The sequence below is a fragment of the Lipotes vexillifer genome, unplaced genomic scaffold (assembly GCF_000442215.2).
Source record: "Lipotes vexillifer unplaced genomic scaffold, Lipotes_vexillifer_v1.1 scaffold182, whole genome shotgun sequence".
NCBI classification, from domain to species: domain Eukaryota; kingdom Metazoa; phylum Chordata; class Mammalia; order Artiodactyla; family Lipotidae; genus Lipotes; species Lipotes vexillifer.
Genome location: NW_006798798.1, coordinates 5010232 through 5027260, shown reverse-complemented (window position 1 = coordinate 5027260; position 17029 = coordinate 5010232). Strand labels below are relative to the sequence as shown.

The 17029-nt window shown below is 45.8% G+C and overlaps 1 protein-coding gene across 1 annotated transcript in view; it reads right to left on the bottom strand.

Moving 5' to 3' along the window:
- Window positions 1-17029, bottom strand: part of WTIP (WT1 interacting protein) — a 24568-nt gene that overhangs the window by 4110 nt on the left and 3429 nt on the right. The window contains exons 2-7 of the mRNA XM_007470964.1: window positions 14546-14647; window positions 2289-2356; window positions 2066-2128; window positions 1769-1899; window positions 920-971; window positions 147-215 (exon numbers count right to left, since the gene is read on the bottom strand). Of these exons, the coding sequence (XP_007471026.1) occupies window positions 147-215; window positions 920-971; window positions 1769-1899; window positions 2066-2128; window positions 2289-2356; window positions 14546-14591 (429 nt within the window). The 5' untranslated portion in view covers window positions 14592-14647. The remainder of the gene's footprint in view (window positions 1-146; window positions 216-919; window positions 972-1768; window positions 1900-2065; window positions 2129-2288; window positions 2357-14545; window positions 14648-17029) is intronic.

Sequence of the window (17029 nt, the reverse complement as noted above, 5' to 3'; positions counted from 1 at the left end):
GGGAAAGAGCTCACTGGGGGAGGACAGGCAGAATGGGGTAGAACCATAAAAGAGGAGGTGAGCCCACAGAGTACCTAGGGAGAAGGAAGCCTGTGTGAGAGGGGGACTACCCTGGCTGCCAGCCTTCTGGGGGGACCCAGGCTCACCTCACAGTGATAGCATTCCACATGGTAGTCTCTGTCCATAGACACCACACGGATGGTTGTCTCACAGCCCTGGAGGAAGAGAGAGGGCTTGAGGCGAACTGTGTGGTGGGCACATAACTACACAACGCGCTCCTGTCATGGGGGCTGTGCATTCACACCCGTGTGAGCTCTGACATGGGAGCTCCCATGGGGCCAGAACAGGCATCAGTGGGTGCACACAAATGGATGTGCATGTGCCGTAGGCCTCCTCCCACGGCTGCAGCCGAGAGCACGCACACTTGCTGATGAGAGCCATCACGTGCGTGCCAGTGCGTGCGTACGTGTTCTTTTCAGTTCTTTGGAGTCAGGAAAGACCACACTGCCAGGCCTGCTTCCCCAGGGCCAGCATGTGTGGAAGACCCAGTGCCGGAGAGAGGTGCACCACCCGAGGATGTCCCCTGCACAAACCGCATCCTTCTATCCTCTGCTCCCCCACCGTCTCAGCTGCGAGCTCACAGAGCCCGGGGCCAGTCCTGACATCGACGGGCAACGGAGCTGAGGGGCCAGTGGGGCAGCCAAGCAGCAGAGGCCACCAATTCCCTCTAACTCATGCGGGGACACCTGCACCATACGTGCACTGGGCACAACACATGTCCCTCAGCCCAGAGGGACAGGGGGCAGGAGCGCCTGCTCATCCCTCCCACTGGGGCCCAAGACCTGGGGCCAACCCAGGCAGGACCAGCAGGGCCGGGCGGGGCCAGGCGCCTGACCATCTCTAGGTGAGTGGTTCCTACCTGTGCAGGGAGGATAGGACGGGCACAGGAGGCACATTTTGGTGCAAAAACCCTGGAGGAATAAAGGAAACCAGAAGTGACCAGCTGAGTGACCAGAGGCCAAGGGCACGAGGACAGGTCCACCCATAGTAGCCCCATGACGTGGCCCGAGCATCAGGCCCCCTCTCCTTGTGCAGACATGTTGGGGTAGGAGCATCCTATGCCGTGCCTTCTTGGCACTGGCCTTTTATGTGGTGCCCCAATTCACCTCCACCCCATCACCTCCTCCAGGATGGCTTCTTCAGGTTCTGCCCTGGCCTCTCCCTCATGCTTCCTGCCAGTCATTGCCCCCTCATGTCCAGGCTTGGGCCTCCTCTAGCTGAGACCCCTGCAAAGCCTGGCTCCACACTGAGTACCAGGAACCGACGCCCAGCACCAACCCCACGCAAGGCAGCAGCGCAGGACCAGAGGTCTGAGGGCTGAGCCTGGAGCCACAGCAAGGGAGAACGGATCACCTGGTCACACGGGCACCGGACAGGCAGAAAGAGACTCTGCAGAGACCCCAAGCCCCCATTCCAGGCAGAAGAGTCCTGGCCTGGCCACCAGAGCAGCGGGACAGAAGCTAGATGGGGCGGCCCAGAGTCCCCACCACCAGGGCGAGGGGGCGCAGGCAAAGGCAGGGGTAGGAGAGGAGCGAGACAGAGGCTCCAGCAGAGATCGGCGCCTTGCCCCAGCCACTGAGGACACAGCGGGGGCCAGAAGTGAGCAGGCCAAGAATGGAGGGCACACACAGGCAGGCCAGAAAAATACTCCTGGGGAGGGGCAGGGGAACCGTGGGAGCCACACTGCTGCATAGCGCCGGCTACTCACGTGTGATAATCTCGGACACAGTAGATGTTGTTCTCCACGTCCACAGTGAAGGGCACCCCATCCAGGCACTCGTTGCACACCGAGCACCGGAAGCAGCCCGGGTGGTAGGACTTCCCAAGGGCCTGCAGGATCTGGGGGCGGGAGGCACTGAAGGGTCAGTGTAGGTGGAAGGCTCAGCACAGCCCCCAGAAGACACTCTGGCTCTGAGCCCCTGGCAGGTCTCCAACAGGTGAAAGGGTGGGGTCCTTGACTCTGCGCATGTCAGAGGGGCTCCAGGAGCCTGGGGGAGGTTCTCACCATCTCCATGATGAGGTGTCCACACACGCTACACTTGTCAGCCGTTTGCTGGAACCCGGAGTACTGGGAGGGGACACAGGATCCAGGATGTTATGTGACAAAGGGGCACTCGCTGCCCAGCCAGCATCTGCTTCCTGGCCTCAGGTCACCACATGAATCAGAAGTAAGGTCCCCCGCCCCTGCTCCCACCCATGGCACCAGCCAGGGCACAGCTTTGACTCACCAGGAAGTCCTCCTGGCAGTACACTTTCTCACCCACATTGTAGAACGCCTTCCCGCGGAGTCGTCTCCCTGCAAGGATGAGGGTTGAGAAGGGATAGGGGTCCCTGGACTGCTGGAACCAGGGACGATGCTCCTACTGCCATTTCTCAGCACCCTCCTCCAACAGATGAGAAGCGGACTGCAGACAAATTTTTAAATTTCCCTCTAATGTTATGTTATTATCATTACGCTAATTAATATTTTTTAAAAATTAAATAGAATATGTTGTTGACAAAACTGTGGTAAGAGGCTGTCAAAGCAAACGTATGAAGACCTGTTTCTCAAATGTAAACTGAAGTTCTGGTAGTTAAAAAAAAACATTTGCTTTAAGTTCAGTGGAATTCAGAGCAGACTCCGCAGAATGAATTTCTTTTTCTTTTTCTTTTTCTTTTTTTTTTTTTAACTTTTTCTTTATTTTATTTTTGGCTGCATTGGGTCTTCGCTGCTGCGCGCAGGCTTTCTCTAGTGGTGGAGAGCGGGCGCTACTCTTCGTTGTGGTGCACGGGCCTCTCTCATTGCAGTAGCTTCTCTCGTTGCGGAGCACAGGCTCTAGGAGCATGGGCCTCAGTAGTCGTGGCTCACGGGCTTAGCTGCTCCGTGGCATGTGGGATCTTCCCGGACCAGGGCTCGAACCCGTGTCCCCTGCATTAGCAGGCAGGTTCTTAACCACTGCGCCACCAGGGAAGCCCAAGAATGAATTTCTTAATCTAGAAACGTTAGAAGTACAACTCTCACCACGTGAAGGAGCCCAAAATAAAAAAAGGTATCCTTTATTCCAAGGATGCCAGGAAAATTCAACATCGGCAAATCAGTCAGTGTGATACATCACATTAACAAAATGAAGGATAAAAATCCTATGATCATCTCAATAGACATAGAAAGAAAAAGCATTGAATGAAATTCAACATACTTTCATAACAAAAACTCTCAACAAAGCGGGTATGGAGGGAACGTACCTCAACATAATAAAGGCCATATATGACAAGCCCACAGCTGATATCATAAACAATGGTGAAAAGCTAAAGGCTTTTCCTCTAGGATCAGGAAGAAGACAAGGATGTCCACTCCTACCACTTTTATTCAACATAGTATTGGAAGTCCTAGCCAGAACAATTAGGCAAGAAAAGGAAATAAAAGGCATCCAAATTAGAAAGGAAGTAAAACTGTCACTATTTGCAGATGACATGATATACAGAGAAAACCCTAAAGACTATCAAAAACTGTTAGAACTAACAAATGAATTCAGTAAAGTTGCAGAATACAAAATCAATACACAAAAATCTGCTGTGTTTCTTTAACTAAAAATGAACTCTCAGAAAGAGAAAGTAAGAAAAGTCTATTTACAATTGCATCAAAAAGAATAAAATACCTAGGAATAAATTTAACCAAGGAGGTGAAAGACCTGTATATTGAAAACTACAAGACATTAACGAAAGAAACTGAAGAAGACACAAATAAGTGCAAAGATATTCTATGCTTATGGACTGCAAGAATCAGTATTGTTAGAATGTCCACACTACCCAAAGCAATCTATAGATTCAACACAATCCCTATCAAAATTCCAATGGTTTTACTGTTGGTGGGAATGTAAATTGATACAGCCACTATGGAGAACAGTATGGAGGTTCCTTAAAAAACTAAAAACAGGGGACTTCCCTGGTGGCACAGTTAAGAATCCACCTGCCAATGCAGGGGACATGGGTTCGAGCCCTGGTCTGGGAAGATCCCACATGCCGCAGAGCACCTAAGTCCGTGTGCCACAACTACTGAAGCCCGTGCACCTAGAGCCCGCGAGCCACAACTACTGAAGCCCGTGCGCCTAGATCCCGTGCTCCGCAACAAGAGAAGCCATGGCAATGAGAAGCCCTCACACCACAACGAAGAGTAGCCCCCACTCACTGCAACTAGAGAGAGCCTGAGGGCAGCAACAAGACCCAACGTGGCCAAAAATAAATAAATAAATAAATTTATTTTTTTTAAAAAAGAAAACTAAACTAAAAACAGAACTACCGTAAGACCCATCAATCCCACTACTGGGCATATACCCTGATAAAACCATAACTCAAAATAAGTCATGTACCACAAGGTTCATTGCAGTACTATTTACAATAGCCAGGATACGGAAGCAACCTAAGTGTCCATTGACAGATGAATGGATAAAGAAGATGTGGAACATATATACAATGGAATATTACTCAGCCATAAAAAGAAATGAAATTGAGTTATTTGCAGTGAGATGGATGCACCCAGAGTCTGTCATACAGAGTGAAGTAAGTCAGAAAGAGAAAAACAAATACCATATGCCAACAACTATATATGGAATCTAAAAAAAAAAAAAAAAGTTCTCAGGAACCTAGGGGCAGGACAGGAATAAAGACACAGACGTAGAGAATGGACTTGAGGACACAGGGAGGAGGAAGGGTAAGCTGGGATGAAGTGAGAGAGGAGCACTGACATATATACACTACCCAATGTAAAACAGCTAGTGGGAAGCAGCCGCATAGCACACGGCAGGTCAGCTCGGTGCTTTGTGACCACCTAGAGGGGTGGGATAAGGAGGGTGGGAGGGAGCCGCAAGAGGGAGGGGATATGGGGATATACATATGCATATAGTTGATTCACTTTGTTATACTGCAGAAACTAACACAACATTGTAAAGCAATTATACTCCAATAAAGATGTTAAAAAAAAAATTCCAATGGTATTTTTAGAACAAATAATCCTAAAACTTACATGGAACCACAAAAGACCCTAAAAAGCCAAAGCAATCTTGAGAAAGAAGAACAGAACTGGAGGCATCATGCTTCATGATTTCAAACTGTATTACAAAGCTACAGTAATTAAAAAGTATGCTGTTGGCATAAAAACAGACACATTCATCAATGGATCAAAATAGCAAGCCCAGAAATAAACCGACACATATATGGTCGATTAATTAACAACAAAGGACCTCACATCTGTTAGAATGGCTATTATCAATAAGACAAGACATAACAAGTGTTGGTTAGGATTTAGAGAAAAGGGAACCCTCGTTCACTGTTGGTGGGAATGTAAATTGGTGCAACCTCTGTGGAAAACAGTATGGAGGTTCCTCAAAAAATTAAAAATAGAACTAACATATGACCCAGCAATTCCCTTTCTGGGTATTTATCTAAAGAAAACAAAAACACTAATTCACAAAGATATCTGCACCTCTATGTTCACTGCATCATTATTTACAATAACGAAGAGACGGAATAAGCGTCCACTGATGGATGAATGGATAAAAAAATTACACACACAAACACACACACACCAGAACATTATTCAGCCATAAAAAGAATGAAAATTAAATCTTGGCATTTGCAACAACATCGATGGACCTTGAAGGCATTATGCTAAGTGAAATAAGTCAGACAAAGAAACACAAATGCCGTATGATCTCTCTTATATGTGGAATCTTTAAAAAAAAAAAAAAAACAAGCTCATAGATACAGAGAAGAGTTTGGTGGTTGCAAGACACAGGGGCTTGGGGATGGGAGAAATGAGTGATGTGGGGTTTTTTTAGTTTAAATAAATTGAACAAAAACTTTAAAAGAAAAAGGCATCCTTGTCAAAACCACAGCCCCAGTAGACCTATGAGAGGCATTCCCATTAGAGTCAGAAGATGACAACACCTAACCAGGGGCAAGAGGGAACCTCCCCCACCTGATGAAGGGCACCTATGAAAGCCCCACAGCTCACATCAGACATAATAGTGAAATAGTAAATGCTTTCCCCCTTAGGATTCAACAGTATACTAGATGTGCTAGGCAGTGCAATAAGACAGGTGAGAAAGGAAAAACTATAAATACAAATGACGTGATTGTGTTACACAGAAAATCATAAGGAATCTATGAAAAAACTGCTAGAACTAGTAAGTAGGTTTAGCAAAGCTGTAGAATAGGTGGTCAATATATGAAAACCAAAAATATTTTTATATTCTAGCAACAATTGGAAAATAAACTTACAATTTTTATTTTTATTATTTTGAATACATTTTACTAGCACCTTCAGTATTCCTTTTTTTTTTTTTAATATCTATTTATTTATCTGGTTGTGCCAGGTCTTAGTTGCAGGAGGCGGGCTCCTTTAGTTGCAGCTCGCAGGCTGCTTAGTTGCGGCTCACCAGCTCCTTACTTGCAGCATGCGGGCTCCTTAGTTGTGGCATGTGAACTCTTAGTTGCAGCATGCACGTGGGATCTAGTTCCCTGGGCAGGGATCAAACCGGGACCCCTGCATTGGGAGTGCGGAGTCTTAACCACCGGACCACCAGGGAAGTCTCCTAAACTTACAATTTTTAAAATGCATTTATAACAGCATCCCAAAAAACCCATAAAATACTAAGGGATAAATTTAATGAAAGACGTGTCTGACTTTACTCAGCAAAACCAAACTCTGCTGAGAGAAATTTTAAAAGAGCTACATAAATAGAGAGATATACCACTGCTGGAAGACAGCTCTCCATTGGATCCCTTCCGTTTCTGCACATCTTTCAAACGGCCTGCAGCTTTCATTCTGAATTATCTTTCCAAGCACGTCTATGGAGCAAACTGCTCAGAAGACAGAGATAGCATCTCCCTCTGAAGCAAAACGCAGGTTGGTTTGCTGTTCAGTATAAATAGAGATAATGTGCTTCTCTGGGATAAGAGTCACACAGCTTTGCTGGCAGCCCATTATAAAATCCTGGGGTTCCCTAAGCTCAGGATTCCTCAGCCATGACATAGAGACCCACCGCGTGTGCAGCACACAGCTGGCGTCCACGTCACCACTGTGGGACCAAGGACGGCACACAGAACCGATGTGAACATGAAGCCCATGCTGCCTGCAGGGCTGTGTCTGTCCCAGGAAGGTCCTGTCTTCAGCCAGCACCCGTGAAACACTGGCAGGCTAACTAGTCAGCTTGCACGTACGGAGAAATCTTGGACCCTGCACAGTTCCGACAACCATCTTCGTGGCTTCAAATGTTCTCATATCAATTCTCCCCAAATTGATCTACACATTCAATGCCGCCCAATCAAGTTCTCAGCACACTATTTTTTTGTGTGTGGAAAATGATGTGCCAATTTTTAAATTTATATAGAAATACGAAGAACCTAGAATAGCCAAAATAATCTTGGAAAAGATCAACAAAACCAGAAAACTCACACTCCCTATTTTAAGACTTACAGAAATCAAGACAATGTAATACTGTGGTCAGGAGAGACAAAAAGATCAGTGGAACAGAATGGAGGGCAAAAATAGACCCATAAATATTTCAACAAACATACAAGTGGGAAAGCAAAGTCTTTTCAGCACATGGTGCTGGAACAACTATATATTCATATGGAAAAAAGGATAAGACTCAATTCCTTACCTCTTACCATACATAAAAATTAACATGAAATGGTTATCAGCCTAAACATGAAAAACCTAAAGCTTCTAGAAAAAAATAAAGGAGATAAAGGAGGCTCTATCTTCACAACCTAACGGGACAAAAAATTTTAAGTCACAAAAATAATAACCATAAAACAAAAACAAACGGAAGAAAATATTCACAAAACATCTGAAAAGAACTTTTACCATATATATTCCTATAACTAAGTAATAAAAGACAACTCCCAATTTAAAAACTGGGCAAAAGAGGGACTTCCCAGGCAGTCCAGTGGTTGAGACTCCGCACTTCCAGTGCAGGGACTGCAGGTTTAATCCCTGGTCAGGGAACTAAGATCCCACGTGCTGCACGGCAAGGCCAAAACAATTTTTAAATAAAAGTTTTTTTAAAAGGGAGTAAGAATTAAATTAAAAATTATTTTTTTAAAAAAATGGGCAGAAGACTTGAACAGAATTCACAAAAGAAGATATAAATGGCCAAGAAACGGAAGAAAAGATGCTCAAACCTCATTAGTTGTCAGGGAAATGCAAACTAAAACCACACTGAGGGCTTCCCTGGTGGCGCAGTGGTTAAGAGTCCACCTGCCGATGCAGGGGACACGGGTTCCTGCCCCGGTCCGGGAAGATCCCACATGCCGCAGAGCGGCTGGGCCCGTGAGCCATGGCCGCTGAGCCTGTGCGTCCGGAGCCTGTCTCTGCAATGGGAGAGGCCACAACAGTGAGAGGCCCGCAAACCGCAAAAAAAAAAAAACCACAGTGAGATACCACTTCAAACCCATTAGAATGGCTAAAATTAAAAAGACTAAAACACCAGTTGTTGGCAAATATGTAGAATAACCCAACTCTCTTACATTTCTAGTTGGGAGTATAAAATGATACAGACCCTTTGGAAAATAGTTTGGCAGTCTCTTACGAAGTTAAACGTACACCTAGCCTATGACCCAGAAATTCCATTCCTTGGAATTTACCCAAGAGAAACGAAAACATTTGTCCACAAATGACCTGTACAAGAATGTTCATAGCACAACCTAGTATCTATCAACAGATAAATGGATACACAAATTGTGGTATATTCATACAATTAAAATGTTATTCAGCAATAAAAAGGAGTGAGCTACTGATACATGTAACAACATCGATCCAAAAAAAGGCGGGGCTTCCCCTGTGGCGCAGTGGTTGAGACTCCGCCTGCAAATGCACGGGACACGGGTTCGAGCGCTGGTCCGGGAAGATCCCACATGCCGCAGAGCAACTAAGCCCGTGCGCCACAACCACTAAGCCTGCGCTCTAGAGCCCGTGAGCCACAACTACTGAAGCCTGCGTGCCTAGAGCCCCTGCTCCGCAACAAGAGAAGCCACCGCAATGAGAAGCTCACGCACCGCAATGAAGAGTAGCCCCTGCTCACTGCAACTAGAGAAAGCCCACGCGCAGCAACGAAGACCCAACACAGCCTAAATAAATAAATAAATAAACAAATAAATTTTTAAAAAGAGAAAGAAAATAGTACATACTATTATGGTTGCATTTATATTAAGTTCTAGAACAGACAAAACTAATCTATGATGGTAGAAATCAGAACACTGGTTGAGTGGATGTGATGGGAGAACATATGGGGATTAACTGAAAAAAAGGGAAGATGGAAGTTTCTCGGGTGTTTAAAATTTTCTATAACCTTGTTAGGGGTGTGAGTAATATAAATGTACACATTTATCCAAAATCTTTGAACTATATACTTAAGATCTGTTTGCTGCACTATATGTAAATTGTACTAAATTAAAAACAAAAACAAAGGTAAACCGAATATATCTTGTGCCAGAGTAAAGAAGTGCTCAAAGAACAATGGGGACATGTCAAAAGGGCACAGGAGTCAACTGGACGGGACTTCCTCTGGGAATCTAAGCATCAAAAAGAATGATGATGGTACTGCAATATATTACATGAATACAAGTCCCTAAGTAATAAGAATACTCATAAAAGAAAAAACATATTTGCCCCTGTTCAAGTTTTTTCCTTAATAAAAAGTTTTCAGGGACTTCCCTGGTGATCCAGTGGTTAAGACTCCCCACTTCCACTGCAGGGAGCACGGGTTCAATCCCTGGCTGGGGAACTAAGATCCCACATGCCACACAGAGCGGCCAAATAAATAAATAAAATAAAGTTTTCAAACATCCCCTAGGGTGGGCTTCCCTGGTGGAGCAGTGGTTGAGAGTCCGCCTGCCGATGCAGGGGACACGGGTTCGTGCCCCGGTCCGGGAAGATCCCGCATGCCGCGGATTGGCTAGGCCTGTGAGCCATGGCCGTTGAGCCTGCGCGTCCGGAGCCTGTGCTCCGCAACGGGAGGGGCCACAGGAGTGAGAGGTCTGGGTACCGCAAAAAAAAAAAAAAAAAAAAAAAAGCCCTGGGAGGCTTCTCAGGAGAATGGAACGGAAGACCCATGCGTCTCCTCCAAACCCCAAAAAAAGAAATCTTTTTCCAAGGAGGAGCTGGTTAACAGTGATCCTGACGAGACAGGTGGCAGTGGAAGTCTTACCAAGACGAAGAAATCCTTCCCTAAAGAGGAACCAGTTAGTGACCCTGCAAGTCAGGAAACAAGAGGGTCCCCAAGAAAAAGAGGAAATTCTCTTCCAAGGAGAAGCCACTCAGCAGTGGACCTGAAGAGGCTGCTGCTAGCAAGAGCAGCAGCTCCAAGAAAAAGCTCCGGGCTTCCCTGGTGGCGCAGTGGTTGACAGTCCACCTGCCGATGCAGGGGACATGGGTTCGTGCCCCAGTCCGAGAAGGTCCCACATGCCGTGGAGCAGCTGGGCCCGTGAGCCATGGCCACTGAGCCTGCACGTCCGGAGCCTGTGCTCCGCAATGGGAGAGGCCACAGCGGGGAGAGGCCCCCGTACCGCAAAAAAAAAAAAAAAAGAAAAAGAAAAAGCTCCGAAAGCTATCCCAGGAAAATTAGAATGGACATTCCCCTAGTAGGGCATAACTTGCAGAGATATTTCCCAACCCATCCCCTATAGCCCAATAAAAATAAAAATTAAATAAAATAAAATAAAGGAATGCTGTAAACAAACAAACAAAAATGATCCTTGGCAGTTATGTTTGTGGCAGTATAAGGTTTGTCTTCCCATATGCTTCACAGTGTCTTTTAACGAATAGAGGTTTTTAATTCAAATGTAGCCAAATTTGTCAATCCCCTCTTTTAAGTTTGGCAGTTTTTGTGTGAAAAAAAATTTTTTTCTTAACCAGAAGATTGGTAAAGATATGTTTCTATACTTATTTCTAAAATTGTCAAGTTTTTCTTTACCCATTTAGGTCCTTGATACACCTGGATCTAATTTCATTATTTTATATGGATAACCGCTTTTCCCAGAACCATCTGCAACGCTGTCTCTATCACCCATCAAGTTTTAACACAGACATGGGTCTGCTTCTAAACTCTCCACTCTGGTCCATTGGTCTATTTGTCTATCCTTGCCCCAGTACCACATGAAATTAATTAATGTACCTATACAATATATATTGACACCTGGTAGTGGAAGTTTGCCCGACCTACTTTTCTTCAAGATCATCTAGATTATTCTTAGCCTTTTGCTCTTCCATTTAAATTTTAGAATTAGCCTGTCAAATTCACAAAAACCTGCTTAACTGGAATTACAATGCATTATAGATCAATTTGGAAAAAACTGACATCTCAACACTATTTTATATACCCATGTTCAACAGTATATGAATATTTACATGATTATGCTATATTTATTTTTCTTGTCTTACTGCAATGACTAGGACCTCCAGTACAATGCTGAATAGAAGACGTGATTGCAGGTGTCACTGTCCTTTCCTCTTTTAAAGGTCCATTTTTCTTATATTTCACCACTGAGTATGATGTTTGCATAGATTTTTAGTAACCAACTTTTATCAAGTTGAGAAAGTTCCTTTTTATTTTCAGTTTGCTAAAATCTGAATGTCAGATTTTATTAAAAATAAATTAAAAAATAAAAAGGGCTTCCCTGGTGGCACAGTGGTTGGGAGTCCGCCTGCCGATGCAGGGGACACGGGTTCGTGCCCCTGTCCGGGAGGATCCCACATGCCGCGGAGCGGCTGGGCCCGTGAGCCATGGCCGCTGAGCCTGCGCGTCCGGAGCCTGTGCTCCGCGACGGGAGAGGCCACAGCAGTGAGAGGCCTGCGTACCGCAAAAAAATAAATAAATAAATTTTATTGACTGCTTGTTCTACTCCTATTGAGATGATTATATAGTTCTTTTTCTTTAGTTTGTTAATGAGGTGAGTTACATTAACAAATTTTCTATTGTGACTCAACTTGGTCATAATATATATTATCCTGATTCATACACTGCTGAACTCAGTACCAGTGGAAAGAAGAAGGGAATAAATAAGGATACAAGAAAAATTCCCAGAACCGAAGGGCAAGTCTCCAGTCTAATGGGGCTCTCTGTGTGTACGCAGCATAACCAATGGCACAAAGCCTACACCAAGCATAAATAAAGTATCCTAAGCCAAGTAGCTGCAATGCACAACTTCAGGAGCACCATTCCTGTTGCGTCTATGTTAAGTGGCAACCCCTGCAACTGTGCAGTTCACAGCCCTTTCCAGAGGCTATTACAGGATTTGCTCAATGATAGCCCTCTTCCTGAGATCTCCCCAAAGGAAAAAAACAGATCACACACACAAAAATGAGAATCGGAATGGCATCAGAATTGAGCAGTAACCATGGCTTCTGGAAGATAAATCTATGACTTCAAAATGCTTCGCGAAAATTATTTCCAATTTGAAAATCTATTCCCAGTCAAACTACACATTGTGAGGGTTGAATAAAGGCATTTTAGACACAACAGAATTCAGAAAACTTACCTCCCACACTGCCCTGCTTAGACAACTACAGCAAAACGCTGGACAGTTTAGGTTGTTTCACAGCTTCCATTCCTCCCCACTTCTCCAAGTTGTGTTCAGTAACCAACCTTACCTCAAACAGCCTGGTGTGTTTAAGGGAAACCTGAATCCACTCCCCTATCCATGGATGGGCTTGATTAGTATAAAGCTAATTCTTCCCTTATAATGGTTCAGAGACTCAGGCAAGTAAGTCAATCAAATCGCAGCACTCCCCCCAGCCACAGGGGGCTTGGTTCAGGAATGGATGTGTGAAATGATCTGGCCAATGATATACAGGAAGATGTTTGCTAGACGTTTTCTGGAAAAGAAGTTTCCCCACCCCAAAAACATGACCAGAAGAAATGGCCCCTCTTCCTCCAGACCAGTGGTGTCCCAATGGAAGTCTCAAGCTGCCTCAGACATTTCACTACCATAAGAGAAGTCGCCCTAAGGATAAAGCCAAACCCAAGGAAAACACAGCCAAGCTATTCACAGGGCCTAAGCCACTACTATATCAATCCCAGCCTGAAGCCAGCCCTATCTCTGGGCTCCCAGTTCAATGAGTCAAGAAATATTCTTAGAGTTTAAGCCTCCTCAGCAGCTTTTCTGTCATCTGCAGCTGAAAGCTTCTAGGAGACAGTGGATTCAATTCAACCAATATACATGGGAAGGCACAGAATGAACACTCCACAGGGGTCCAGAGAGCAACTGGCTCAGACTAAGGAGAGGCCAGGGGCTCCAGGTGGGAACTCAAAAGAATGCCTACTAAAATGGGGCAACTGGAGTGGGGAGAGAAAACTGAAGGATATGATAAGTCAAGACAATGCAAGGAGAAAAAAAGGTTAAAAAAGAAAACTCCAGGAAAAGTAAATGACTATAGAAAAAAGGAGATATAACCCCAGTATAATTCTTGGTTCTGCAGTGAATAATATTTACATAGTCATATTATAGTAATATAAACCTGGTTTATTGACTTAATCACAACTTATGATGACTACACTGAGAAGACGGAAGGAGAGAGGGGAGAACAGTCAGCATAAGAACCTATTCCTCACCTACCACAGCAAACATAAGTAAATCATTTCCAAAACTGATAATCAAGAAACAGCAGTGTATGCTGTTAGAACATGGAGGTGCCTACTAGAGGAAGTTGCTAAAAAATACTAAGTGGCTGCCCCTGGGCAACAAGACCGGGGTAGAAAGATAAGCGGTTTTTCACTATTGCAAAAATAGCTTCTCAGGACTATCTGACTTAACACTGTGTACATATTACACTTTTTTTTCTTTTAACATCTTTATTGGAGTATAATTACTTTACACTGGTGTGTTAGTTTCTGCTTTATAACAAAGTCATATTACACTTTTATAAAATAAAATGTTTCGTATTAAAATGTTTTGTGTATATAAATAAAAGATGTCTTCTCAGGGCAAAGCATGAAAGAACAGTAAGAAGATCAAGAGTGCAGACTTATTAGGTTGGTTGGATTATAGTTACTTTTTTCTTTTTATAACTTTGTCTGGGTTAAATTATAACATTTATATCTTATACAGTGTGTAAAATTAGGACAAAAAATATATTGCAGGGAAAAAAATATTAGCCTCATATCCAGGCAGGCAGAAAGCACATCTCTGGCTCCACAAGCCCCACCCAGGCAACCGAGAGACATCAGTACCCTGCCCAGGACACAGGTTCCAAAGCCAAGGGCTAGAAGGGCAGCCTTTCCCTGTGGCCAGCAAAAGCCTCCTCCCTGGTCTCATGCCTCCCTCCCCAGGGCCCAGCAGATCTCCCCAGGAGCCTGGGCCTCTCAAGCAGACTAGGCCAGAAGAAAAGGGGTCGCAACTCAGCCTCCTCCACACTCCTGGCCTGGGCCAGAGCTGGGTGGTCCATCCGCCTGGGACTTAGGTGCAAGGGGATCCACAGTGCAAGAGGGACAGGGGAGAGGTTACCTACCACAGGAGTTGCAGGTGAAGCAATCGGTGTGATACAGGCTCCCCATTGCCTGGCACGCCTGCCTCGCTCCATAGATGCCAAGCCCACACTTGATGCAAATCCCTATGGAAGAAGAGGCAGGGAAGAGCAGCGATTAGCACCAGGACTGTGGACTTGAATGGACACGCATCTGACTCCCAGTCCTAATGCTGCCCGGCCACATGATCTTGGGCAAGGCAATTCCATAGGCCTCCTTCGCTCCATTACTAATGGCTAACATGGGGACAGGAAGGGTACCACTACTTAGGGTTTGCTGCTGTTGTCTGAGGACTCAAAGAGTTTAGCAGAGCACGTGGCAAGTCAGAGCTAACTGACACTGTCCACACCATCAAAATTACAATGACATGTTTATACCTGGAAAGTTGGTCTAAGCCCCTTCCACCTTGATCTGCTCGTGGACAGAGGGAAAATCCTTTCTGCTGTCTATGAACCAAAAAGAATGAAGACCACATAGACACAACCAGGGCAGAGTCCCTGGCCCTCCCAGCCACACCTCCTTCATCTGTACAATAAGGTCAAGTTATTCTCTTGTTTAGTCAACACATGGACACTGACACCCCGCATAGTTTAGGTGCCAGGGATTCTGCAACGCACCAAACAAATCCCCCCGCCCCCAAAAAGGAGCATGTATTCCAGTGGAGAGAGATGGACAACAGGTAAATCACATCTCAGGTAGAAACAAGTGCTATGGAGGCAAAGAAGCCTGATTAAGAATATGTCTGAGTGTGTGATTTATAAAGAGGATGGTCAGAGGAGGCCCCAGTGACAAGGTAATATCTGAGCAAAGGTCTAAAGGAAATAAGACAGCGAAGTTGCTCTGCAGGGAATAACTGAGTGGACTTGGGGACTGCCCCAGGGTGGGGTGCTTGGCAGGCAGCGGAGGGGTGGTAAGGAGAGGGGTGACCAGCAATGCCAGGGCAAAGGCCAGCACTAGCCTTAGGGAACTCTCTAGCCAGCCCTCCTGGAGACCGTGGAGACCGCAGGTGTCCAGCCCAGACGTCAGAGGTCCTCTCACAGACTCACCAAAGGTCTCCCATGCCACAAAGGGCATGGAGACGGGCCCCACCTGCCCCCTGGACCCTAAGTCTTCTGGCCGCTTCCGGACATGCTGCCCTCAACCCTCTCTTTCCTGCTTTCCACCAGAACTTTCTCCTTAACATTTACCATGGCTGAGCGTCTCCCACCTTAAAGAAAGACCTCCCTCCCCCATGAGCCACCCCATTTCCCCCCCTCCCCTCAGTCAAGAAAGAAAGCTTAGTCCACATCCTGTCATCTCCTAACGTGCAGACTTATGGACTTTCTCTTCTGATCTTGCTAAAGGGGACCCCCTCCTCCTCTCGGGTCTCCAGAATATGACCCGCACCTGGCTTTCTAGTTCTCTCTTCCCAGTTCTACTGAGTATTCCCCTGCTCAGTCCTGGGTCTCCCATGCCTCAGTCTCCCCAGGGGAGGGAGAGACAGTTCAGATGCCCTCAAACCAGGCAGGAATGTAAAAGTGATTGGTGGGCACCCAGGTCAATGCAGAAGAGAGCCATGGCCGCCGGAGGTCACAGACACGCCTCAGCTCCACTGATGGCTACCGGGGAGGCATGCAGGGCCAGCACTTCTAAAGATTCTGATTTTTCAAGAAAAGCTAGAAATCTAGATTTGTGCATGAAATCTTTCCATACTGAAATTAACTGTTAACTTAAATGTTTTGAGAATTTGAAAGCCAAACACACCACGTTTACAGGTCTCCACACGTGGCTTTACCCCAGTGCCATCTGCTCCCAAATGCTCACCCCTGCCGAGGCTCCTGGCACTCTGCCCAGCCTGGATCCCTCTCCTGAGCCACTAATCCACCTCCCAGATGGCCCCAGACCACCTCAGGTGCAGAAGAGAGCTCTGGGTTCCTGCTCAAAAAACGGCACTTTCGCATAGCCAGGTTTCAGGAAGCATCCAGGTCTACCCTATCTTTCTCACCTCCAAGTCTGAATCAGGTTCCTCTGTTCCCTACTCTGGACTTCAATCCCTCCCCTCATGCCCACTGGCCCGATTCAACGTCATCAATTCTCATCCCACTTGCTGTTTCAACAGCTTCCTCACAGCATCCTACCCTGGCCCCCGATAATCCATCCCCAAAACTGCAGCCAGACTTATCTTTCTAAAGTGAAAATGACCCACCCTCACACCTTCACTCCTGTCCATCAACTTTGAAAACCTGACCTTGTCATCTGACTAAGTTACCAGAAAACACGATGCAAGGAGCAAAAGTCAGCTGCCTATTGGAAGCAGAACAGAAGGATGGGCCAGAGGGGAAGTTATGACCTTGTATTGTTTGTTTTCCGGTTCTGTTTGATTTTCTGCTAAATATGAGCTTTGCACCACTTCAATGAAAATACACTGAAAAAGGACAAACAGGGGCTTCCCTGGTGGCGCAGGGGTTGAGAGTCCGCCTGCCGATGCA